Here is a 26,352-nt window from a genome sequence, read left to right as displayed (position 1 = left end):
ATTTAAAAAATTAAAATAAAAAAGAATAAAACAATAGGCAAAAAATACACAAGTTAAAAATTATAAAGAAATGTTCTCTGAAGTAATACATAAACCTTTGGTGAAGATGGAAACAAATATTTAGCCAGCTGAGTGCCTTTGCCATGCTTTGCTTGCAGCAGCTGTTTGAATAAAGTTGTGTTTGAATAAAATTGTATCACCATGATGAAGATTTGGTTGATGCCACTTGCCATTGGGGTGTCTTTCTTAAAGTGTCTCCTTATCTCTGATTAGTAAGAGTCTCCCCAGTCAAAGGCTTTATCTGTAAACTTGGGGCAGGAGGCTTAATTATCTACAATGTTACTTTCGGGAGGAACCTGCAGATGCAGCAACGGTTAAATGTTTTCAAAGAATGTGACTGAAAAATAAAGCAAAATGCTCTAAGGTTCATATATTCATGCAAGTTAAGATTGTTCAGTGTATGTGTACAGTGTTCAGTGTACCAAGTGCTGGACATCAGGCGTTTCACTGTACATCTTTATAAAAACACCTGGCTATAACTATAGTAGCAGAGGTGTTACTTGTAAAAATTGGAATATTAAAATCCATAGGCTATCTTGATGAAACAAGATTTACTGTGTAAATTAAAGCAACACAGGCTCCACCCATTTATGTGTGATGCTGTTTGATTATAATTTGGGCGCAGGACATTACATAGGTTTGATGTCTGAACTATTACACATTTATAAAGGAATCTTGAATCTCGTCTTTCTTCAAACTAAACTTTCCTCTCCTTCTAAGGTAGTCCATCAAGATAGAGGTTGACATCCTTGCACCATGGTTTTGAGAATCTCAGGTGACTGATGAGACCAGTGTGAGAACCATGGATTCTTTTACAGATGTGCAGATAGCTGGTGAGCTGAGTCACTCCTCCTGCTGCTTTTGCAGGATACCTGCATGCATCTCAATACCATCCTGAATGCTCCTTTCCACCTTAAGTGATCACGAGCCAGGGATTCCCAGGAGATGTTGCATTTATTCTCAGCACTTTCAAGCACAAGCTTGAATCTTTTCCTCTGACAGAGGCAGATGCTCAAATATGGAGCAAGAAACCAATTGCTCGAAGAACTCAATTGATCATAGCATCTATGGAGCCAGAGGGATGGTCAATGTTTCAGATCAATGTGCTGCATCAGGATTGATGCAGTGCCTGGACCTGAATCTTCAACCATCCCTTTCCCTCGATATGCTGCTTGACCAGCCAGATTCCCATAGCAGTTGTCTTTTTGCTCTTTCCTTCTGTTTGCCTGTTAATTTCTTCCAGAGTCTGGCATGAATGTAGCTCATCCAATGTAGCCAAATGAGTATACCCATTGATTGAAATATTGGCCTGGGAGGGAACAATGATGCACCCACATGCCCTTCCAGTTAATTTGGAAGAGGCAATATTGGAGGTTGTTCCCATTGGAATGAATTGCCTGCTAATGGTAGAGTCATATAGGAAGAGCAGTATCACTACTGCTTGGTAGGCCTGAGTCCTAAACCAGGTCCAATATCATTATATACAAACACCATTTTCCTTTAACGGCCAAAGATCATTGATGGTGAACTTCATCATCAACATTTTCCTTTGCAGCAGGTGGCTCCTGAGATTTGCAGTGTCTTGTTGTGAACCTTTACTATTGAAGAGCAGTTTGATGCCTGAGGGGCATGTTTGAAGAAGTCAGTCCTCTTGTGGATGTTGAGTACAAGGTCTAGCCACTTTTATACTTTCATGTACAATTCACCAATGTCTGGGGCTCAGTCCCTAACCATGCACAAACAGACATCTTCTGTATATTGCAGTGTGACTATGGAGATTGAAACGAGCTTGGTACTAAACTGTAGTCACAAGTTGAACAGTTTTCCATTAATACTGAAGATTCAGTCCATTTTTACAGGCAGTTTTATTTGATGTTCAGCACATCAGCGCGGCATGAAAGACTGAGAAAAGTATTGGGGCAATGTCACAAGTTTGTTTGACTTTTGTCTTCATAGAAATTAGCTCTGCTGTACACCTACGGTTGATATGATGGCTTACAAGGCATTGTGGAATGAACACAAGATAGAGACAGAGGTCTGTGCTGCTGAACTGGAAGATGGAATCACAGGCTTGGGTGGAGATTGAAATAAGGCCATAAATATACTGTCTGTAACCTCCCTGAATTTTTCTTGGGAATTGTCACAAGGTGAAGATCACATTCACTGTGCCTCTAAATGGAATCATTGTAATTCAGGAACCAGCTCTTCTGCCACAGGGAGGACATAGTTCAGAAGGATCTTACTGACAAGCAGGCAGACAGTAGGGATATCTCTGCGGCTACCACAGTCGGACGTCTTTATTTTATGTTGGTAATGATCACAGCATCTCTGCATTCCCCTGCTAGATCTACCTCTTCCAATGAAACTCTTCAGTTGAGTTTTACAATTTCACTGGGAACATTATCTTCTTCCAAGGCCTTGCTATTTTTTAGTTGGGATATGTCCTTTTTTTTTTTAAAAATTTTTCACTCTATGAACCATATTGACCAAAATACACACAGACATTTCCCTCTCGAATATACAGTGTTATTTTCTCCCCTTTTTCCCCTCTCCCTCCATCCCACCCACCTCCCCACCCACTAAACGTTCAACATACACAATACATTAAACCCATTAAACAATGTCATCACACAATGAAAATAAACAATTGTGTCATTTACTTTTACACATTGGGTCAGTTCATTTCATCTTCTCATTCTATTGTTTTAGGGGGTGGAGGTCTGCGGTAGGACCTCTCTGTTGTGTTCCATGTACGGTTCCCAAATTTGTTCGAATACTGTGATGTTATTTCTTAAATTATATGTTATTTTTTCCAATGGAATACATTTATTCATTTCTATGTACCATTGCTGTATTCTCAGGCTATCTTCTGATTTCCAGGTTGACATTATACATTTTTTTGCTACAGCTAAGGCTATCATAATAAATCTTTTTTGTGCTTCATCCAAATCGAGGCCAAGTTCTTTACTTCTTATATTACTTAGAAGAAATCTTGCCAAAACTTTTCCACTTTCTCACATGCCCAAATTGCATGTACTGTTGTTCCTGTTTCCTTCTTACAGCGAAAACATCTATCTAATACTGTTGGGTCCCATTTATTTAACTTTTGGGGCGTGTTGTATAGCCTGTGTAACCAATTACATTGTATCATGCGTAACCTCGTGTTTATTGTATTTCTCATAGTTCCGGAGCATAGCTTTTCCCATGTTTCATTCTTTATCTTTATGTTTAGATCATGTTCCCACTTTTGTTTGGGTTTACTGCTTATTTCATTGTTCTCTTTCTCTTGCAGTTTGATGTACATGTTTGCTATAAATCTTTTAATTATCATTGTGTAATCGCATATTCAAAACTTCTTCCTTCTAGTAACCTCAGCCTGCTTCCAAATTTGTCCTTCAAGTAGGTTTTCAGTTGGTGGCATGCAAACATTGTACCGTGAGTTATACCATATTTGTACTTCATTTGTTCAAAAGATAATAAATGATTTCCCAAAAAAAAATTCTATTCTTTTGATCCCTTTCTCCCCCATTCTTTGAAGGAAAAGTTATCTATTGTGAAAGGGATTAATTGATTTTGCGTCAATATTAATTTTGATAGTTGGTAATTTGTTTTTTTCCTTTCTACGTGAATCTTCTTCCAAATGTTGAGCAGATGGTGCAGTACTGGTGAATTCCTATGTTGCACCAGCTTTTCATCCCATTTATATAGTATATGTTCCGGTACCTTCTCCTCTATTTTATCTAACTCTAATCTGGTCCAATCTGGTTTTTCCCTTCTTTGATAAAAATCTGATAGGTATCTTAATTATTATAATAATTCTTAAAGTTTGGTAGCTATAAGCCCCCTTGTTTGTACCATTCTGTTAATTTATCTAGCGCTATCCTCGGTTTCCCCCCTTTCCATAAGAATTTCCTTATTATTTTCTTAAGCTCTTTGAAGAATTTCTCTGTTAAATGAATTGATAACGATTGAAATTGGTATTATATCTTTGGGAAGATATTCATTTTAATGCAATTTTAATGGCTGATAATTTAATTTGTATAGATGGCCTAGATTTTTATCTAGTTGAATACCTATGTATCGGATTGCTTGTGTTTGCCATTTAAATGGCGATTCTTTCTTAAACTTTGTGAAATCCTCGTTATTCATTGGTATCGCTTCACTTTTATTTGCGTTGATTTTGTACCCCAATATTTCTCCATATTCCTTCAATTTCTTATGTAATTCTTTTATTGATAATTCTGGTTCTGTTAAATATACTATGACATCATCTGCAAATAGACTGATTTTATATTCCTTCTCTTTTATTTTTATCCCTGTTATTTTATTTTCTGTTCTTATCAGTTCTGCCAATGGTTATATAGCTAATGCAAACAGTGAGGGAGATAGTGGACATCCCTGCCTAGTTGACCTGCTTAATTTAAATTGGTTTGATATATATCCATTTACTGTCACCTTCGCCAATGGTCCCTTTATAATGCTTTAATCCAATTAATATATTTCTCTGGTAGGTTGAACCTCTGTAATCCTTTGAATAAATAATTCGATTCAACTCTGTCAAAGGCTTTCTCTGCCACTGCTGGCGTCTTGTTTCCTTGTACTGCATGAATTAAGTTAATGAACTTACAGATATTGTCCGTTGTTCGTCTTTTCTTAATAAATCCAGTTTGATCTAGTTTTACTATTTTTGGTACACAGTCGGCCAATCTGTTTTCTAATAGTTTAGTTATTATCTTATAATCTGAGTGGATTAGAGATATTGGTCTATAGGATGCTGGTGTTAGTGGATCTTTCCCTGTCTTTGGTATTACTGTAATTATTGCTGTTTTGCATGAATCTGGCATGTTTTGTGTTTCTTCAATCTGGTTCATTACTTCCAGGAGAGGAGGAATTAACAATTAACAATGGCGTGAAGCAAGGTTGCGTTCTCGCACCAACCCACTTTTCAATCCTCTTCAGCATGATGCTGAAACAAGCCATGAAAGACCTCAACAATGAAGACGCTGTTTACATCCGGTACCGCACGGATGGCAGTCTCTTCAATCTGAGGCGCCTGCAAGCTCATACCAAGACACAAGAGCAACTTGTCCGTGAACTACTCTTTGCAGACGATGCCGCTTTAGTTGCCCATTCAGAGGCAGCCCTTCAGCGCTTGACGTCCTGTTTTGCGGAAACTGCCAAAATGTTTGGCCTGGAAGTCAGCCTGAAGAAAACTGAGGTCCTCCATCAGCCAGCTCCCCACCATGACTACCAGCTCCCCCACATCTCCATCGGGCACACAAAACGGTCAACCAGTTTACCTATCTCGGCTGCACCATTTCATTGGATGCAAGGATCGACAACGAGATAGACAACAGACTCGCCAAGGCAAATAGACTACGCAAAAGAGTCTGGAAAAACAACCAACTGAAAAATCTCACAAAGATTAGCGTATACAGAGCCGTTGTCATACCCACACTCCTGTTCGAATCCGAATCATAGGACCTCTACCAGCATCACCTACGGCTCCTAGAACATTTCACCAGCGTTGTCTCCACTCCATCCTCAACATTCATTGGAGCGACTTCATCACCAACATCGAAGTACTCGAGATGGCAGAGGCCGACAGCATCGAATCCTCACTGCTGAAGATCCAACTGCACTGGGTAGGTCACGTCTCCAGAATGGAGGACCATCGCCTTCCCAAGATCGTGTTTTATGGCGAGCTCTCCACTGGCCACCGAGACAGAGGTGCACCAAAGAAGAGGTACAAGGACTGCCTAAAGAAATCTCTTGGTGCCTGCCACATTGACCACCGCCAGTGGGCTGATACCGCCTCCAACCATGCATCTTGGCGCCTCACAGTTCGGCGGGCAGCAACCTCCTTTGAAGAAGACCGCAGAGCCCACCTCACTGACAAAAGTCAAAGGAGGAAAAACCCAACACCCAATCCCAAACAACCAATTTTCCCTTGCAACCGCTGCAACCGTGTCTGCCTGTCCCGCATCGGACTTGTCAGCCACAAACGAGCCTGCAGCTGACGTGGACATAACCCCTCCATAAATCTTCGTCCGCGAAGCCAAGCCAAAGAAAGAAGAAATGTTTTATAGAATTCTATTGGGAGTCCGTCCTCTCCAGACGTTTTATTGTTTGGTAGTTTTTTTAATATATCCTGTATTTCCTCTTTTTCAAATGATTTTATCAATTTGTTTTGCTCCTCTTCTTGCAATTTCGGTAGTTCAATTTTAGCTTGAAACTCATCTATTTTGTCTTCTTTCCCTACGTTCTCAGTTCAATATAATTGCTCCTAGAATTCCTTGAAGTTTTCATTGATCTCCGTTGGGTTATATGTAATTTGTTTGTCCTTTTTCCTTGATGCCAATACCATTCTTTTAGTTTGTTCTGTTTTAAGCTGCCAAGCTAGTATTTTGTGCGTTTTTTCTCCTAGTTCATAATACTTCTGTTTTGTCTTCATTATGTTCTTCTCCACCTTGTATGTTTGTAGTGTTTTGTATTTTATTTTTTTTGTCCGCCAATTCTCTTCTTTTAGTTGTATCTTCCCTTGTTGCTAATTCTTTTTCTGTATTTCCCTTTCCAGCTGTTCTATTTCCCGATTGTAGTCCTTCATCTTAGTTACATAACTTATTATCTGCCCTCTGATGAAAGCTTTCATTGCATCCCATAGTATAAATTTATATTTCACTGATTCAGCATTTATTTCAAAGTACATTTTAATTTGGCACTCAATGAATTCTCTAAAATCCTGTCTTTTAAGCAGCATGGAGTTTAATCTCCATCTTTCTGTTCTCAGTGGGATGTCCTCCAGCTCTATTGGTAATAACACAGGTGAGTGATCCGATAACAATCTAGCTTTATATTCCGTTTTTCTAACTCTCCCTTGGATGTGGGCTGACAACAGGAACAGGTCAATCCTTGAGTATGTTTTATGTCTACTCGAATAATATAAGTATTCCTTCTCCTTTGTGTTTTGTCTTCTCCATATATCCAAAAGTTGCATTTCCTGCATCGATTTAACCATAAATTTGGTTACTCTTTTCTTTCTGCTAGTCTTTTTTCCAGTTTTATCCATCTTTGAGACCAAATTAAGGTTAAAGTCCCCTCCTATCAGGATATTCCCCTGCGTATCTACAATCTTCAAAAAGATATCTTGCATAAATTTTTGATCCTCTTCATTAGGTGCGTATACATTGAGCAAATTCCAAAATTCTGAATATATCTGACACTTTTTCATGCTGGATCTATTATTTCCTCCTCTATTTTGATTGGTACATTTTTATTGATTAATATAGCTACTCCTCTGGCTTTTGAATTATACGATGCTGCCATTACGTGCTCTACCCAGTCTCTCCTTAATTTCTTGTGTTCCACTTCAGTTAGATGTGTTTCCTGCACGAATGCTATATCAATTTTTTCTTTCTTCAGTATATTTAACAGCTTCTTCCTTTTCATTTGGTTATGTATTCCATTAATATTTATAGTCATATAGTTCAACATGGCCATTTCATACTTTGTTTACCTCTCATTTCCACTTCCTCATCACCACCTTTCCTCCTTATCCATTTCTGGTTTATTTTTTTGAATGCACTGTAAGACAACACTTCTAAAACATAAAATATTTCCACTATTCCCACATCTAAAATTCCCTTAACCCCAAATGTCCCCCCCCCCTCTCTGAGTTGCCCCTTGTCCCTTGCCGGGCAACCACAACTCCCCTCTCCATTTGGATTGCGAACCCACTTGCAAGCGTCAACTGATTTCGCAGTGACTGTTATGCTCTCCCACCCAACCCCCTCCAGAAAAGACTTTTATCTTCACATATAACAAAGCTCACCCTCTTTTTTCCCCCCTTACTTCCTTTCTTCCCTTTCTTAGTTCTTACTTATACATTATTTTTCTTCTTTATATGAAGTTTGTCTTCGTTCTTTGTGCTTGTGACATCTCTTCATCTCTCTTTCTGTCTTGCAGGCATTCTGAAAATTCTTGTGCTTTCTCCGGATCCGAGAACAGTCTGTTTTGCTGCCCCTGGATAACTATTTTAAGCACCGCTGGATATCTTAAAATAAATTTATAGCCTTTCTTCCATAGGATCGATTTTGCTGTGTTAAATTCCTTCCTCTTCTTCAGTAGCTCAAAACTTATGTCTGGGTAGAAAAAATTTTTTGGACCTTTGTATTCCAGTGGTTTTTTTGTCTTCTCTCATTTTTTTCATTGCCTTCTCCAATATATTTTCTTTTGTCGTATATCTCAGGAATTTTACTAAATTTGTTGTGACTGTGGTTTCGGGGCTAATGTTCTGTGTGCCCTTCCTATTTCCATTTCTTCCTGTAATTCTGGTCTTCCTAGGACCCTGGGGATCCATTCTTTTATAAATTCTTTCATATTTTTGCCTTCATCTTCCTTAAGGCCCACTATCTTTATATTGTTTCTCCTATTATAGTTTTCCATTATATCCATCTTCTGAGCTAACAACTCCTGTGTTTCTTTAACTTTTTTATCACTTTCTTCCAATTTTCTTTTTAAGTCGTTCACTTCCATTTCTACGCCTGTTTCTCATTCTTCCACATTTTCTAATCTTTTCCCTATTTCTGATATGACCAGCTCTAATCTACTCACTTTTTCTTCTGTACTTTTCACTTTTCTTTTTATGTCACTAAATTCTCATGTCAGCCATTCTCTTAATGCTTCCATATGTTCTTAAAATTTTTTTTAATCTATGTACTGTCCATTCATTTTACCTTCTATTTCTCTGTGCAGAGCTTGATGTTCTCCTTCTTCTTCTTCTGTGTCTGCTCTAGGGTTTGTGTCTTCTACTTCTCTTCCTTGTATTTGTGTCTCTTCTGACTTTCTTGTTTCAGTTTGTTGGGTATTTTTTTTTATGGGGTCTTGATGTTGGTCCTCTTCTTCTGGGCTGGTTATCTGTGGTGTCTCTGGATTTTCTTTTTTCATTCTCACCCCTCCCGTTCCCGTTATTTTCTTTATCTTCCAGCTGGGAGCCCTGCTGTCGGGTCTCTCTCAGTTGTTCATGCTGTAGAGTTCCACTCCACAGGTGGTACCCCCTCCTGTCGGTGTTCTCTTTGTCATGGGCATCGCGCATGCGCGATTCCTCACGCATGCACAGTTGCACACCTGTTTGGCTCCGTGAGCCATCTTTGCAGTCCTGCGTTCGATGGGCCGCGACCCTGCAGGGTCTCCACTGACCTAAGGGAGTGGGCTCCTCTTTTCACGGCCGATCCCTGCTTCTTCATACAGGTAAGGCCTTCACCTTTCTTTTCTGGCATCTTTCTTTCTTCTTTTCTTCCCGTTATTTTTGGCTTTTCTTTCTTAGGTGCCATTTTCTCCACACCTTTATTTTTTATTTGTTGTAATTTGTGTGTCTGGGGCTTTGTTTTTTCCTCACTTTTTTCCTTCTTTTCTGGAGAGGGCTGGTATTCTCCTACCGGCCACTACTCCATCATGTGACTTCTCAGTTGGGATATGTCCTTTATGATGTTGACAGTCAGAAGTAGAAGCAAACAATGAGAAGGGAAAAACTCAGCAGGTTAGAGTGTCAGAAAACCTGGCCTGAACAGATCACTATGAGAAAGAGTTAATGTCATTCACAGCAGCGTCATGTTGATAATGTCACTGAAGTGTTCCTACTAGTCAGCATTGGCTGCATCTCTCTCTCTGATGCTCACCTCTGCAGATGATGATTACATTGCTAAAGACCCCATGCACATCATGGTTGTCAGCAGGCTGATGAGCCTCCAGGGCTCTTCCCATTTGCCATCTGTTCTTTAGAATCTTCCTGCTGAGATTGCAAAATTTGGAAGTGAAAAGATTTAGTCACAAGCCCAAAATTTCATTGTCCACATCTGGGAAGAGTCAAATATACAGGGGTCTGCAATTATGAATTTAAATTACAACATGGGGAATATCATTTTTGCACTCAATGCTTGGAATCATTTGCTGACATCAAAACAAGCATTTCACCATGTACAAAGGCTATACATACAATCGTCTTTGAGGCAAAATTTCTGCCAGTTTACTGTCCGTTGGCTGGCAATCTCCGCACAGGCCTTTAAATGCTCCATCTGTGAGGAATATAAAATCAAATTATTGGAAAGCCATTTCATTGAAACAAACTATTACAAACTGACACAGTCAAGAAACTACAAAGTAAAACTGTAGAAAAATATGACTGTAGGAAGACAGCACAATCTATTACTGCAAAAGCAATCACTTATTTAAGTGTTTTCATAATTTGTTGTTGCCAGCAGAAATCTCAGTTTCCTGATCACTGATATTCAGCCGCCACTCACCAAGCTAATGAGTGTGTCATACTGTAGTGCAGATCCTGATGAAGCTGTGACGACACCACCTCGCAGATGGATACCCTGCTCCTCCAGCAGTCTTTTGATTCCTCGAACATGAGAGTCTAATGTGTGCAGGTCACGCAGCTGGCGGTACTTTTCCTTTGATCCACAAATGAACAGCAGAAGTTTGCGAACTTGACGACGGACAAATGGAGTCTGCTGTATCATGAGGTACTGGAATAAGAGTAAACTTTCACTGTTAAAGGAATTCAGCCATTGTATCACAAATAAGATATACTTATGTACACACAAATACACATAAAACCATGCTATCAGCTATTAACTCTGGAACAGATGCTTACTTCAGACAGGAAGTAGAACCAAGAATGGTCAAAAATAGGTGGGGGAATACGAGAGTTTGCATCTGCGATCTTCTTTATTTGGTATGGTAATCTCAGCACCATTTCAGTTAAGAGTTGTGAGTATGCCTCAAACACATCTGCAGCATGTCCCTGGAAAAAAAAGTAAGATTTATGAAGAATTTTAAAACGTGTAATGCAAAAATCAATGATGGGGAAATTATAGCACATTTACCACATGAATCAAACAGAATGGATGGTTCTTCCTTTATGCTATCAAACATCTTTATCATATTTCATTCATGTCAAATACTTGTGCTTGACAGATTTATCCTGAAACCTGAACCAACATTTAATTTAATCTTCATATATCAACTCTTGCTGTTGGCTGACGTGATGGTCAGCAACAAGGCTTGCTAATTACCTTCACATACTGTCGCAGAAAAAACGGGCTCATGTCTGGTGGTGACGAAGAAGTGTGAGATTTTAGGAGCTGACTTGTTGCTACAGCTTCTTCTTCTCCCTGTTGTGTTTTCCAGTAATCCAACAATGATTTAAGAACATGAAGGCAATAGTCAATGGCTCCTGAACTTAATAAAGCAGTGGCTGTGGCATTGGAAATCAGAGATGAAGCCTGGAAATATAATAAAAGAATACCTTCTCAGATTCTGGAGAAGTACATGCTACAATATATGAATTTAAAATGCCTAAGATTTTAACAGCAATATATAAGCAAACGAGATGCAAACAGAAACAATAATTACATAAATTAATGTATGCAGTAGATGGTAGTAACTTACCTCAGGAGCAGATTTTGACCCTGATTTAGTTCGAGACATAAAAACACTGAGAAGTCTCATGATTACTAAATGCACTTCATTCAGTGGGCTGCGATCATTCTTCTTAGAAACATCCTAAGCAAAAGAGTCACCAACAATCAATACAGGGGGTCTGAGATTCTAAGTCTATTCACTTTTTCTCGGGATGCAGGTAATTTTGGAAATATGGATTAACTGCCCACTCTTGCAGTTTTGACATGATGGCGCTATTTCCTTATTACTGAATTTTGTAACATTTTTATAAGTAAACACGAAAATTTGCAGACACTATGGTTGAAGTAAAAACAATACTGGAGAAACTCAACTGGTCAAACAGTGTACTTTATACAGAAAAGGTAAAGATACATAACCAACGTTTCGGGCTTGAGCCCTTCATCAAGGTATGCTTTCATATCTTTATTACTGGCTGGTGCACTGAACATACCAGAGGCTATTAAGAATTAACCATGTTTTGTGGATCTGGAATTGTGTACAGAGCAGACCAGCCAGGGAAGCCAGCCTCTGTTCCCTAAAAGGCATCAATGAACCACTTGGTTCTTGGAAAAATTTGCAATTATTATTGTTGCTTTCCTGATATAGACCCATAAATTCTTCAATTTATTCAATCATCCATGGTAGAATAGCACATGACCACTAAGAATGGCTCAGAACGACTCACAACCTTTCTAACCTCCTGGTTCCAGTGTATCAAGTTCATTCTGTGTGATTCAATACAATTAATTCTGCACAGACCACACCTGCATATTTGATAATTATGGATTATTTTCTACATTTTTAATTATATGAACCAACCATGCAATGTTAGATTTCAATATGTACACTTCAAATCTAGAAGTTCGATGGCATCAATCATTCAGATACGTTTCACAAAATTTGAAATTGGATTATTTTATAGGGGGAGGGGAAGGTTACTCAAACATCTTTTGGTGAATGCTACATCAATACCAGACTGAGGGTAGCTGCTTATACATTTATTGAAAGAAAAGAATGCATTTTAAATTTTGAATGAAAATCGAATCCAGAAATACCATTACCTTTTTGTCCATGCACAACTCTGCAATCAACTGGGAAAGCAAATTGTCCAAGGCTCCTTTATCTTTCTCATCTTCTCCATCCAAGTCAGCAGTGAGCATTAAGATGACCTGATGGACAAATGCAAGTATTGACACACAAAGCCTAAGAACAAGTTTAACACATTTTTAAATCAAACAACAGATTTACATTAGATCCCCTATTCTCTATGCCAATTTCCCTCCATGACAGTCACAATCAATTCACTCTTCACTGTCCATTTCCTAACAAAGTGCAAGTCTTGCTTTGAAACTTACAAGTCACAGTATCAAAGCACATTGGACACAGCATCAAGCTTTTCTACTTTATCTAAACTCTGAAGTTCATCATTGCAGTTATGTTTCTCCTTCTGCAGTGTTTCATCTGCACAATTTAGAGTTACTTAGTAAATGCTCCAGATTAAGGGGATGACAAAGGGCCACAGATCATAGTATCATGCAGATTGCACGTCCATGGGCATTACCCTGAGAGTACTACAGAGTGTAAAAGGAAAATTACAAGGATACAAATTTAAAATTCCATCAGCTTTTTCTTTTATTATAATTCTTGGCTAGAAAATAAAATATGGAGCAAACCTTTGAGAGAAACTAGTGGCTTTTTTTCATTCTTCTTCTCATATCATTGCAATTAATTCAAACACTAATGAATTAAATCATTTGTAATCAGTAACCAGCTTCTTGTCCCATTCACAAATTTAATGTCACCCTAAAAATGTAGAACAAACAAGATCACTGAGTCTGTGCCCACCTGCATGTAAGGGATAGCTCGAACACCTCCAACATGACGAAGCTGTGGCAAATGCTGTAAAAGTCTCTCAAGCAACATTAGTCGAACCATGTGAAGCCTACATGAGGAAAAGTAAATGTTATTGGACTGTAACAACAATTTTAAATGCTCCATTGGTTCCTGAGGATGAAACACTGGTTAATTCTACTTAGGTTGGGTGGTTAAAAAAAAAATCAGTTGAAAGCTCTTTTGAAGTTAGGAAATTTTCTCACCGATTGCTTGTATGAAGGTCACCATCTGTTTCACCTTCTCCTTCTGATCCTTCACATTCTTGCTGCCCTGTAGTAGTACTAATAGCTCCAGTGCTGGAGCTGACACTGCCTGGACCTGTAGGATGTCCCTCAGCTGCTGTATCTCCATAAGCACTGCTACGCCCAGATACTACAGAAAAAGAGTTTTAAAAAATGGTCAAACTGTATCTGATAGCTAGCTGTATCAAATGTGAATGTACACATACAAACAAAATAAAATTTACATCCATGGTTAGAGTGTTCATGAAATTATTACTTCACAAAACATGTTTGGGTTCCAGATATCATGTAGTTTCCTATTAAGAGGATGCAAGTTTTTCCACACTTTTATAAAGTTGTTTGCTTAACTTTAAAAATAAGCATACAGGAAATTAGTTAATCAGAAGGGGCACAGTTAGCACAACGTTGTTACAGTATCAGTGATCGGGGCTGTGGGTCGAATCCCATGCTGTCTACAAAGAGTTTGCACATTCTCCCCGTGTCTGCTTGGGTTTCCTCCAGGTGCTTCAGTTTTCTCTCACCATTCAAAACATTCCGGGGGCTGTAGGTCAATGGGGTGTAATTTGGCAGCATGGGATCAAAAGGGCCTGTTACAGTAGTATATGTCCAAATTAAATTCAAATGAAGTGACCTAAATTTATTTGTTAAATTGTATTCCTATTCAAGTTCGATAGAGTGAACAGCTGTGTGAACAAAATTAGTTTCTGAAATAACAGGATATAATCACATCCTCTCATATAACATAGGAGGTGGTCACTCAACCGCCTTCTATGTCATATGAAGCTACAGTATGCTGCTGAACCTGTCGAGTTCTTCCAGTGTTCCGTTTTTGTTTCAAGCATCTAGATTGTCTTCTGTGGTCATTTGACCCAGTAACTGGCTTGACGAATAATCCCATTCCCTGCACATATCCACCCACCTCTCTCCTCTAAGAAATTTTCAGTAACCAATTAACCCTCCAACTTTGGAATATGGGAGAAAATAGCAGCACCTGGGAAGACTTCCTTGGTCATAGGAAGAATGGGTCACTTTTGAACTTGTATCATTAGAGCAGTGAAGGAGGTGGAGAAAGCAACAGGGAGCAGCATTATCTGCTGTGCCTCTCCAGGGATTCAAGTAATAGAGAAAAACTGAGCACAATAACAGGTCAGCCAAAATTTAGTTGAACAGCTAGTGGGATCCTGCAACCTGCTGCCAGTATTTCAGTTCCAAACAATAAAAAGAGATCAGGTGCGGCACAGTTGGCGTAGAAGTTCGTGAAATGCCTTTCCAGCGCCAGCAATCCGGACTAGGGTTTGAATCCTGCGCAGTCTGTAACGAGTTTGTACATTCTTCTCACCTTTCAAAACATACCGGGGGGTATAGGTTAATTAGGTGTAAATTGGGCAGCACGTACCCGTGGATCTAAATGTCTAAATGTTTTTAAAGTAATTAAAAGATCATTACTGAGCATAAAATCCTAATTTTCTTTTTTTTCCCCCTCTTGGACCATGTTATCAAAATAGTCTTATGGATGAAGTAGTGTTGAGTATTTACATTAAGGAAGAATAATTCAAGGAAGAGGACTGACAACCACAAATTACCAGGAATGCTGCTTTGACATTGCATAGCTGAATTATGCATTGTTCCAATGCAGGTTAGGACAAATGGCTTGAAGATTGAGACTGATGCGTTAGCTTATTCAAAAAGGCAGCACTGGCATGACAAATTGTTTGATCTATTTTGTGTTGTTTCATTCTGTGATTATGTAACAAAAGATGTAAGCAGAACAGCAAAGAAGAATAAAGCACAATTAGGCCATTCAGTCCCTCAAGTGTACGCCACCATTCATTAAAACCACAGCTGGCCGTTTACCTCAGCTCCACCTGCCCACAAACCTCTTTCGCTTGATTCCCTTAATATCCCAAACTGCAGTACATCACTGAATATATAGCAATCAATTTTTGGAGACTTACTATGGGGGAAGAATTTATAAATCTTGAAAATAATTCCACATCTACAGTATCAACACTTAGTTTGCAAAACAAAAATGATGACACACTGAAACTAACAAAATTCCAGTTTTTGAATTTAGCTTTCTTATGATAAACTAACACCCCATTGAGTGATTCGGCTTACCACTGTGTTCTCCAGCAACAGAATCAACAGCACTTCCCCCGCTCTCTGACCCTACACTGCCACCATGCTCTGCTGGTGATGTTCGCAACGTTGATCCATCTGTTGCTGCTGTGCTCCCTTCATCATCTGAGGCTGGAGCTAAAAGCATAGCAATGGCTGTTACAGGTAAAAACACCATATTTACAAACCGTGAGCATGAGCACAGAAGATTGAAACAAACACAGTAGCAGACCGTGGATTTGGCACGGTCTTTTAAGGTTTTAAATTTGAAACAACTGAAAGTAAGTTCAAACACAAAGGTTTCAGCGCTTGATCAAACTATATAATACTTCCTTATACAGATGAATAAAACTTCAATGCATGTGGAGCAGATGCTTTATATAGAAGTCTTTTGTCTGTTCAATACTTGCACCACCAGTGCATGACTTTCTAAAGAGACTAAAGCATTTGAACAGAGGCTGGTGAAAGAGGGTGGCTTGATGTCTGCTTACATAGTTAATTTCTTCTGGGAAAATTATGTCTCCAATTGGAAGTAAATTGTTCATTGAACAAAGTTCAATACTTCACTTCCATTTGGCTTACCAAGTAAAGTGACCACTTGCGTTGTGGGCATTGACAGCTGTCAAATTTAAATTCATGTTTGCTGATGCGAGTCACTAAAATGGGAGTTTAGTTGGTGACACAAAGAATGTTGCGTGACTTGCTGAGTTTCTCCACAACTCTTGTGTATTGAACTATAAATACAGCATCTGCAGGCTTTCTTGTTCGACTTCAAAGAGCTGGTTAATCTAGTTTACGGTTGTTTGCCATTATTTATACGAGCAGCAATTCTGGAAAATAGTGGTAAATAGAAATAATCTTAATCTTGTAAAAGAGCAGAAAGCTCTGGGGTACTAGTACATTAGTCAATGTGTCCAATGCTGGCTCTCATTCTGTAGGCATGATAATTAAGTCCTGGAGAGGATGTCGTACAGACTCAATGATATTCTGCCTATTTTATGGAATAATGAAAAAATTGGGTGAAGTTTTGCTAACAAAATGAAATAACTTTAACTCACGTGTGACAAAGGCACATTGAAAATATAAACGCATTGTTTCCTGCAGTGGATGCCTCAGCAATTTAAAAAAAAAATCAGTCCTCCTCAAAATCTAGCAAATTTCAAATAATCAAAGTTTCTAAATATGATGACTTTCGATCCTAGTCTGTGTAATTACTTGGCACAGTTTAATCCTCAGCGTCCATGCATCATTATGCAGAGCAATGCCCCCCCCCCCCCCCCATTGGGCCCCATCTACCAACTCTACAATGCCAATGTCTTTCCTGAGGTATACAAAACTGCTCAAAATATGCCAGAAATAATATAACTATGGTTTATAATAATTTTATTGTAATTTCTATCCCACTGAACTCTCAAAGACATCTAGATTTATAGACCACCTTTGTCTTTTCATTCATCTTCTGTACTTGTCCATAGCACGAATTGACCCAGACTTCACTAGAACATTTCCCCTCGTAACTAAAAGCAACACTGGCAATTTTGTTTTTGCGACACAAAAAGATGTAGACAATATTTTTTGTGTATTGGGTAACTTGCTGTTGACCACAAGTTCTCCGTGCATGCACCAATCTTGGATTTCTACTGCTTCTTACTTCTTTACCATTTAGAAAGTTCTCTATCCTTTCTGGATCTAAAGCGATTGATTTCACAGGAGCCCACACCAAAATCTATCTGACTCATTTGTGCCCAGTGGTTAATATCTCTTTTAGTATTTTTATGATATCATCCAGATTTATTTGAAAATCTTCCATCTTTCTGATCTCCAATCACCTCTGGAATTATTAACAAGTCCAGAGAACAGTTGCAGCCTTAATGCAGAACTGTTATGGTTGCCACTATGGGCTCAAACCTGAATGCCCAACCCTAATCTCTACCCACCTTCTTCTATTGCTCAGATTATGTTTTTTGTTTGAAGTATTTTAACTTTAATTAAATTTCTATTAACATTCAGGTCTTTTAACAAGTCCACAACTTCAGCTACACTTTCAGGCATGCTCTATTCTTTAAACATCACAATTTACAAAGATGCAACTTGTTCATATAAAGTTAGAATCATGTGTTTAACCAATAGTTTTAAGTCAACAGAACTGAGCACACGTCCAAATGTAGGGATGGCTCACTTTCTTATTAGGAGTTAAGGTTATGTAAACTAACCAAAGATACGAGAGTAGTCGAGAAAAGGTGAGAATTTTCAAGTACAGCACAACTCCAATGATCCTAAATGGTTTGGACCTGGCTTATGTTGGAAAAACGATTTTTTCGGAGAACTGGTCATTTTTTAAAATCAACCCAGTAGCAACAGCAAATCACTCCTAACAGTGTTTAGACAGCAACAAACAACAAGGGAATGTTTTTCAAGCATTAATTCTCACCAAAGAAATGCTGGCCGATACCTAACACGACACCCCCACTGCTGATGGCAGCCAAACATCCTCGGTCAGTTTGGCTCCGAAAAAATTTTGGATAAATAAGCGTTTCTGATTTGTTTCAGATATCGTCATTTATCTGAAATTTTTTAAAATTTTCAGATAAATAAGGATTTTGGAGAATTGGAGTCGTATTATATACTTTTAAGCTACAAATCTATTAATGCATTCAAATAATTATTTCTACAAACATCTCAATTACATTTGATATACTTCATTTAATTCCAATGACAGTTTATAACCACTCTGCACCCAAATGGAGTGCAAACCTTACTCATGATCATAACTACGGTGCAGCAAAGACTGATGCTCAGAAAGACCAGACCTCCTGCAAGCGTATATTAGATTCAATCAACATAGTTACCTGATGCTGTAGTATCAGACAGTGTCCCTGCATCCAATGAGGAAGAGCTGGGTGCTTGCCCAGATAACCCTAGGCTCTGCAGGCCAAGTGCACTACTGCTGCTTCCTAGTAAGGGCAAATCTCAACATTAGTAACATATTCACACCGCAGAAAGTCATACTCAGAATAGAATGTAGGCTGGATATTCTAATTCAGGAAACCTATATTTAATCAGCGTGATAACATAATCTGAGTCTTCAGTTTAAACAAGCAGACCCTTGTTGCCAAGTTTATGGTAACAAGTTATATTGGTTTAAGGAATCAATAATATTCAATTACAAAACGGACAGTAACAGCGTCCATCAAATAGACCAATCAGTGCGATGTAAGACCTCTCAGATTTTAATTTATTAGAGAGGAAAGGGATGTCCATGGCTAACATTAGGAAGGGTGAATCAAGGTAAAAATACAATGAGAGAACTCTCAATCCCAATTGCCCATCTCTGATAAGGCATCTGAAACACGAGTCTAACCATTTCCTTTCTCAAACCTACTGCATGATGCAAGTTTAACTAGATTCTAATGCAGGATATGGGTTGGGGGGGGGGGGGGGGGGGAGAAATAGGGCCAAATTGGTTTTCCCATGTTGCTTTTGAGTTTATATCACCTATAAATTTATAAGAAGGAAGACATTTTTATTTTCCTAAAGTTGAGATTTTGACTTTTTGCAGATTAGCTGAACTCCAGGATGTCGTTACTGCTCCGGAAAATGTGCTCTACCTTGCTGATCTTGCTGAAGACTAAGTGCAATTGCCAGTTCCACCATAGTCTCATCGTCGGCATCTGGAGGGATGTCCAGCATTGGGGGGAACCCCTCTTCTCCCGCCAGCAGAGCTTCCAGAGGGGAAGGGTTTCCATTAGTGACATTTTCAGCTGACTCCAACACCATCGATTCCGACTGAGAAGGGAACAAGTAACAGTCATGGTCAATGGGGTCGTAAGAGACAATTTTTCTAGACAGCATCAGGTGAAAAATACCCTAGCATAGCTGAATATGCCCAATTTCAATGTCTGAAGGAGTGCCTCAGGATATTTAATGAATCCAGCTTGTACAGTGGTAACAAAAACCAACTGTATGAAATTACAAGATTACTCGCTTGAAGCATATGGAGCTTTTAATTATTTACCAATCTTCCTCTAATTTTTCTTTTACTTTGGAGGTGCTTTTTACACTGCTGTCTTAGCCACAAGCTCTCGAACTTTCACTCTGACATCCTTTGCTCTTCTTCAACACATCTTACACCTTTGACTAAACTCCCAGTCAATTTATAATCTCCCGCGGCTTGGCATTAAATTTTGAAATGTTCCTGAAGTTTCTCATCATGTTAAGGGTAACGATGCACTGAGATGTAAAACAAGAACTAGAGAGAACAACAGGGATCAAATGAGCACCAATGTGCACCTAATACAGCTCCTTCATTGTACTTTTCGCAAAGCTGCAGATTTACTGCTGTGTCCACACCTGTAAAGGTTGGAGCAAATAAAAGCCTACATGCTAACAATGATTATATCTCCTATTTTAGTCAGTTGACAAAATACTATTTATCCTTTGAAGATGCTGACCACCATCTCGAAGTCTCCATGATCCACTTCGCTTTGTTCCTGGCTCTCCTGGCGGATATTTTCACTGCCCGGCATTCCTGATGGTTGCATTTTATCATCAGGATCCTCGTCGTCGTCATCATCTTTATCACCTGCAAACACACGGAGGCAGTTGCTATGGATCATAGTTTACCGATGTACTGCAGATATCAACTATGAGGTACCTGCTCATTTCGCCTGAACTTCTGCATAAGGTCTGACAGCAATATTCCATGGATAGGAAAACGTTAAGTATGTACAATAAAGTACACCAGTGTGCTGTTACAACAGGGCCACAAGGTTGGTGCAGCAGTGAGTGCAATGCTGTTACAGCGCCAGTGATCTGGCTTCAAATTCCACGCTGTCTGTAAGGGGCTTGTCCATTCTCCCCGTGTCTGCGTGGGTTCTCCAGTTTTCTCCCACCGTTCAAAACGTGCCGGGTTGTAATTGGGCAGCATGGGATCGTGGGCAGAAAGGGTCTGCTACCGTGCTGCATGTCTAAATTTTAAATTTAATAATTGCACTCAAGTTATTTTTCTGTCGGTGCATTCTGGAATCCAATTCAACCCTTGAAGAAATAGATTCAAGAGTTAAGGCAACAACGAGGTGTTAAAAAAATCTCCGTGCATTTGTTGACAGTTTATAAATGTACTTCTAAATATCCCAATGGATTTTTTTCCTTGGTCCTTTAAGTAATATAATGGGAAGGTGGCTCTACCTGTTTTTTAAAACTATTTCGGGTTTTAATGGACTCGAGGTAGATTTTTCGGAGATTTTGTGAATAGCAACATTTCTGTTAACTAGGCAATAATAACTGCATGTTATTACCCTGCATTTGCATCACTTTTTAAAAAACATTTTATTTATAATTTTTCAAACTCAAACAATGTCAACAATCCATAATAAAAAAATGCACTACATTCTCCAATTATATACAAGCTTCACCATTGAGTTCAATTTCCCCCCCCACCCTTTCACAATTAATACATCCAAAGAAAAAATTAAAGTCACTCTCAAGAAAAAAAGGCAGCAATTAGATTTGCATAACTCTTCAGATCTCGTCCCTTACCCATTGGGGTGTTGCTGCGGGGAGGTGAGGGTAGCGTGACGTGCCTGCGTTTGCTCCGTGGTCTCAATACACGTATCAACGCCTGCTTGCAGGCAAAACTCACTGAATGGTCCTAAAAGAGAACAATTTTGACAGATTAGATACAGAATACTCCTGGTATCAATATTTTGAGAATACATGGCTAAGCTCCATTACAGATAACAAGCACTCTGAAACAATGAAAAATCATTTCAGAACTATTCAACCTGGCAGATAAGAACATATGAAACAGGAGCAGGAGTAGACCATTAGGCTCATAAAGCCTGTTCTGCCATTCAATGAGATCATGGCTGATCAGATGACAGGCTCATCTCTACCTTCCTGCCTTTCCCCACATTCCTCAATTCCCCTACTAAGTAAAAAATCTAACCAACTTTGTCTTAAATATATTTACTGAGGTCACCTCCACTGCTTCAATGAGGAGCAAATTCCATAGATTTACCATCCTCTTGGAAAAGCAGTCCATCCTATCTCTGTCCTAAATCTACCACCTAGTTTTGGTCTTCCCTACCAATGGGAACAACTTCCCTATGCCTCTCATAATTTTACACATTTCTCCTCTCATTCTTATAAATTCCAGCAAGTATAGTCCCAGACGACTCAATCTCTCCTCATAGGCTAACCCCTCATCTCTGGAATTAACCTGGTAAACCTCTGCACTGCCTCCCAAGCCAGTCAGGAGACAAGAAATGTATGCTGTATTCCAGATGCAGCCTCAGCAGTACCGTGTACAGTTACAGCATAATCCCCCTGCATTTCAATCTCTCTAGCAATGAAGGCCAACATTCCATTTACTTTCTTGATAGCCTTCGCTTTGCAATTCATGCACATGCACTCCCAAGTCCTTCTGCAAAGCAGCATGCTGCAGTCGTTTTTCATTTAATATTCATATTTAATAAATAACAGTGGCAAATGGGTTTTTCACAACTCACAATATGTAGCTGCAAATTTCTGAAAATTATGATTATGTAAACCATTGTCTTCATTACAATTAACGTACTTACGGGACACAGCAGCATCTGCATGTAAACTTTTGCAGCAGCATTAATGTAATCGAGCTCACAGGTGCAGTAACCATGAATAATGTCAATCAGTGCATTCACAGTTGCCTCAATGTGAGTCAGACCTAAAATAGAAAATGAAGACTGAAATATGTTTCAATACCCTTTATTTCATAAGCAAGTAAAATAAGTGCAGTCGCATTGAACATATAGATATAGTGAAATGCACAAAGCTAAAACTCCTTTCATAATACCTAATTATACAGTCTCCCCACTTAATAAATATATGAACCAGACTCTTTATATTCTGGACCACGTATTTAACTTTCAAATATGGCAGAAGCACCTTACAACATGTAAAATATCATATATTACCAAATAATATCTTTCAGAAAAGCTCCAAAAGGTAACATCAATCACTAGCAACTCTGGATCTGGTTGTAAGATTTCATCTATTAATTTATCCATTGAAAAACTACTACACAAGTTGCTAAAATGTGTAGGCATTCAACTATAATTACCAGGTAGGCAGGCTGGAGCCAGGAATGCATTCTTAGGTTTGGACGCATGAAGTCTCCAGAAATGAGTGACTAACTGCATGATAAAGCTGCAACCTTCAACTTCTGCACTCCTGTGCATATGATCTCGTTCATCTGTTCCTTCTAAAGAAAAAGATTAAACTTAGTCATTGTTCTTTTTCAGCTGAAAATGACAGATTTAAGATCTGCTGCTTCACTTTTATCTGCCTCGTCCTATTTTCATTCATCATTGGACATTGTTGCTGGCTTGGCGAGCGTTTGTTGGTCTTCCTAAACTGTCCTTGAGGAGGAGATGGTAAACCATTGTGATGTGCAGTGAAGACAGTCCATACTGGGTGTTAGATTGGTAGATAATGCTATTAGATGTTTTTATAGGAGCTTAAAACATCTAAGTAGCTTGCCAGGCTGCTTTGGAGAGATGAAGTGAAACACCAAAGTCTACAGACTCTGTGATTGCAATAAAAACACAAAAATGCTGGAGGTAAAGTGACATAACCAACACTTCAGACCTGAGGCCTTCTTCAAGTATTCTGTGTTTCTTCTGTGTTTTTGTTTTAGAGAGATATTAAGTGACATTATGATGATTTTGGAGTCAAATATAAATTGGACTAGGTTTGTATGGCAGATTTCCTTTGCTTTAGGGCATATCTAAACAAGGTAGTTTCTTGAATTATGACAATTAGAGGGTTACTGCACATGAACGGCTCTTTGGCCCACCTTGTTCATGCCAACCTTTAAACATGCATCAATACAAATCTCTGTGACCTTTGAGTTTTAGCTATTCGAGTGTTCATCTACATAGTTCTTAAATGTTGTGAGAGTATCTATATTCATATCCATTAACACAGAACGGTCCAGATTCAAACCACACTCTGGCTGAAAAAAATCCTCCCCAATATCTTTTTCTACACCCTAACCTTTGCCCTGTAGTTTGAGACACCCCTGCCCTGCAGAAGCTTCCTGGTATTAATGCACCTCATAATTTTGTGCATCTCCATCAGTCCCCTCACAACACACTATCCCAGGCAATATGCACCTTCATGTTCTTCCTGTAGCGTGGAAACCAAAACTGTATGAAATTCTCCAGTGACCCAATCAACGTTTGAATGTTCCTATGAGGATTAAAGGCAAAGTTAACAGGCACAGGGAACCTTGGTTTTCAAGGGGATACTGGGGATCTGGTTTGGAAGAGAGATGTATATCAAATATAGCCAACATGGAGCAAATGAGGTACTTGAGGAGTATAAAACTGCAAGAGAAATCTCAAGAAAGAAATCAGAAGGCTAAAAAAAAGATGAAATTGCTTTGGTAAACAATATGAAGGAATATCCTAAGGATTCCTATAGGTATATTAAGAGCAAAAGGATAATAAGGGACAAGATTGGTCCCCTTGAAAATTAGAGTGGTCAACTATATATATGGAGCCAAAAGAGATGGGGAGACCTTTAATGGGTTTTTTTTTGCATGAGTATTTACTCAGGAAAATGACACAAGGTCAAGGGAATTTAGGAAAACAAGCAGTTAGGTCATGAAACCTATACAGATTAAAGAGGAGTGGTGCTTGCTGTCTTAAAGCAAACAAGAGTGGTAAAATCCCCAGGGTCTGATAGGATATTCTCTCGAACCTTGAGGGGGGCTAGTGTAGAAATTGCAGTGGCTCTAGCAGAAATATTTAAAATGTCACTCACGTTGTTCTGTTGTTTTAAAAAGGCTCCAAAAATAACCCTGGAAATTATAGGCCAGTGAGCCAGACTATAGTAGCAAGTAAATTATTGAAAGGTATTCTAAGAGATCAGATGTATAAGTATTTGGATTACACATGGCTTTGTGTGCGGTAGGTCACGTTTAACCAATATGATAGTTTTAGAGGAGGTTACCAGGAATGTTGATGAAGGCCTGTGGATGTTGTCTACTTGGACTTTAGTAAGGCCTATGACAAGGTCCCACATGGGAGGTTAGTCAGGAAAGTTCAGTCACTCAGTATTCATGGTGAGGTAGTAAACTAGATTTAACAATGGCTATATGGGAGAAGCCAAAGAGTGGTAGTGGATGATTGCTGCTCAGTCTGGAAGCCTGTGGCTAGTGACGTGCCTCAAGTATTGGAGCTGGGACCATTGTTGTTCGTCATCTTTTTAAATGATCTGGACAATAAAGTGGTAAATTGGATTAGCAAGCTTGTAGCTGACACAAAGATTGGAAGCGTTGCAGACAGCAAGGAAGGCTTTCAAAGCTTGCAGAGGGATCTGGACCAGCTGCAAAAAATGGGCTTAAAAAAAGCAGATGGAACTTAATGCATTTTGGAAAGACAAGCCAAGAAAGGACATAAACGGTATATGAGAGGGCCTGAGGAGTGCGATAGAACAGAGGGATTTGGGAATATAGACATATAATTCCCTGAATGTGGCGCTACAGGTAGATAGATTTTGGCATATTGGCCTTCATAAATCAAAGCATTGAGTACAGAAGGTGGGATGTCATGGTAAAGTTGTATAAGACATTGTTGAGGCCAAATTTGGAATATTGTGTGCAGTTTTGGTCACCTAACTACAGAAAAGACATGAGAAAGAGTGAAGAGAAGATTTTCTAGGATGTTGCCTAGACTTCAGGAACGGAGTTGCAGTGAAAGAAGAAGAATGAAGGGAGATTTGATAGAGATATTTAAAATTATGAGTGTATATACAGAGTAAATGTAGGCAGGCTTTTTCCACTGAGGGTAGGTGAGATACAAACCAGACAATATGGGTTAAAAGGGGAAAAGTGGTGGAAATGCGAGTCGAACTGCCAGCTGAAGTGGTGAATGTGGGCTCAATTTTAACATTTACTAAGAGTTTGGAAGAATATGGATGGGAAAGGTATGCAGGTCAGAGGGAGTAGGCAAAAAAATAGTTTGGCACAGACTAGAAGGGCCAAAGGGGCCTTTTTCTGTGCTTTCATGTTCTATGATTCTATATTCTATGACTTAATTATGCCATAGTCTCTCCATTCATGACAACTCTCCGTAATACCTTCTATTCACTGACTAATCAAGTATTTCATATGCTTTTATAACCTTATCCAGCTGTACTGCCACCTTCAGGAATCTTTGGGGTTACACAGCAAGGTCCCACTGCTCCTGAATACACCCGAGGGCCCTCTCATTCAATGCAAATGACCTTCCTTTATTAGATTTCCAAAAGTGCATCAATTCACACTAATCAAGATTACATTTCTTCTGCCACTGCTCTGCCCATTTAACTGATCAATATCATTTTGTAGTCTACAGATTTTTTTTCTTTAACTTTTATATTTGGTCCTCTCTTCTGAATAATTAATATTGATTGTGAATAGCTATGGTAATATCACCAAACCTGCAGCACTCCATTAGCCACAGACTTCCAATCTGATTATGATCTATTTATTCGTGTTGTTTTCTATCAGTTCACAAATCTTCAATGATTGACATTATATTACACCCAA

The 26,352-nt window shown here is 38.9% G+C and overlaps 1 protein-coding gene across 9 annotated transcripts in view; it reads right to left on the bottom strand.

The window, feature by feature from the left end:
• ubr4 (ubiquitin protein ligase E3 component n-recognin 4) overlaps positions 1 to 26,352 on the bottom strand; it is a 220,003-nt gene that overhangs the window by 89,651 nt on the left and 104,000 nt on the right. For 8 of the 9 annotated variants that reach the window (XR_011351775.1, XM_069918724.1, XM_069918722.1 and 5 more), the window contains 15 exons: positions 22,879 to 23,019; positions 22,361 to 22,482; positions 21,318 to 21,429; positions 20,231 to 20,361; positions 19,388 to 19,565; positions 18,629 to 18,733; positions 15,780 to 15,917; positions 13,623 to 13,791; positions 13,372 to 13,468; positions 12,588 to 12,695; positions 11,515 to 11,628; positions 11,139 to 11,348; positions 10,718 to 10,867; positions 10,362 to 10,589; positions 10,055 to 10,133 (listed from right to left, as the gene is read on the bottom strand). Coding sequence is in view for 8 of the 9 variants with exons in the window: in XM_069918724.1 (XP_069774825.1) it covers positions 10,055 to 10,133; positions 10,362 to 10,589; positions 10,718 to 10,867; positions 11,139 to 11,348; positions 11,515 to 11,628; positions 12,588 to 12,695; positions 13,372 to 13,468; positions 13,623 to 13,791; positions 15,780 to 15,917; positions 18,629 to 18,733; positions 19,388 to 19,565; positions 20,231 to 20,361; positions 21,318 to 21,429; positions 22,361 to 22,482; positions 22,879 to 23,019 (2,082 nt within the window). In the remaining variant the exon portion in view is untranslated. The remainder of the gene's footprint in view (positions 1 to 10,054; positions 10,134 to 10,361; positions 10,590 to 10,717; positions 10,868 to 11,138; positions 11,349 to 11,514; positions 11,629 to 12,587; positions 12,696 to 13,371; positions 13,469 to 13,622; positions 13,792 to 15,779; positions 15,918 to 18,628; positions 18,734 to 19,387; positions 19,566 to 20,230; positions 20,362 to 21,317; positions 21,430 to 22,360; positions 22,483 to 22,878; positions 23,020 to 26,352) is intronic. The other variant, XM_069918723.1, reaches the window with a different exon arrangement.

Source organism: Narcine bancroftii, chromosome 2 (assembly GCF_036971445.1).
Source record: "Narcine bancroftii isolate sNarBan1 chromosome 2, sNarBan1.hap1, whole genome shotgun sequence".
In the NCBI taxonomy this organism is placed as follows: Eukaryota; Metazoa; Chordata; class Chondrichthyes; order Torpediniformes; family Narcinidae; genus Narcine; species Narcine bancroftii.
Note: the sequence above shows the minus strand (reverse complement) of the source record. Positions and strands in the feature narration are given on the sequence as shown.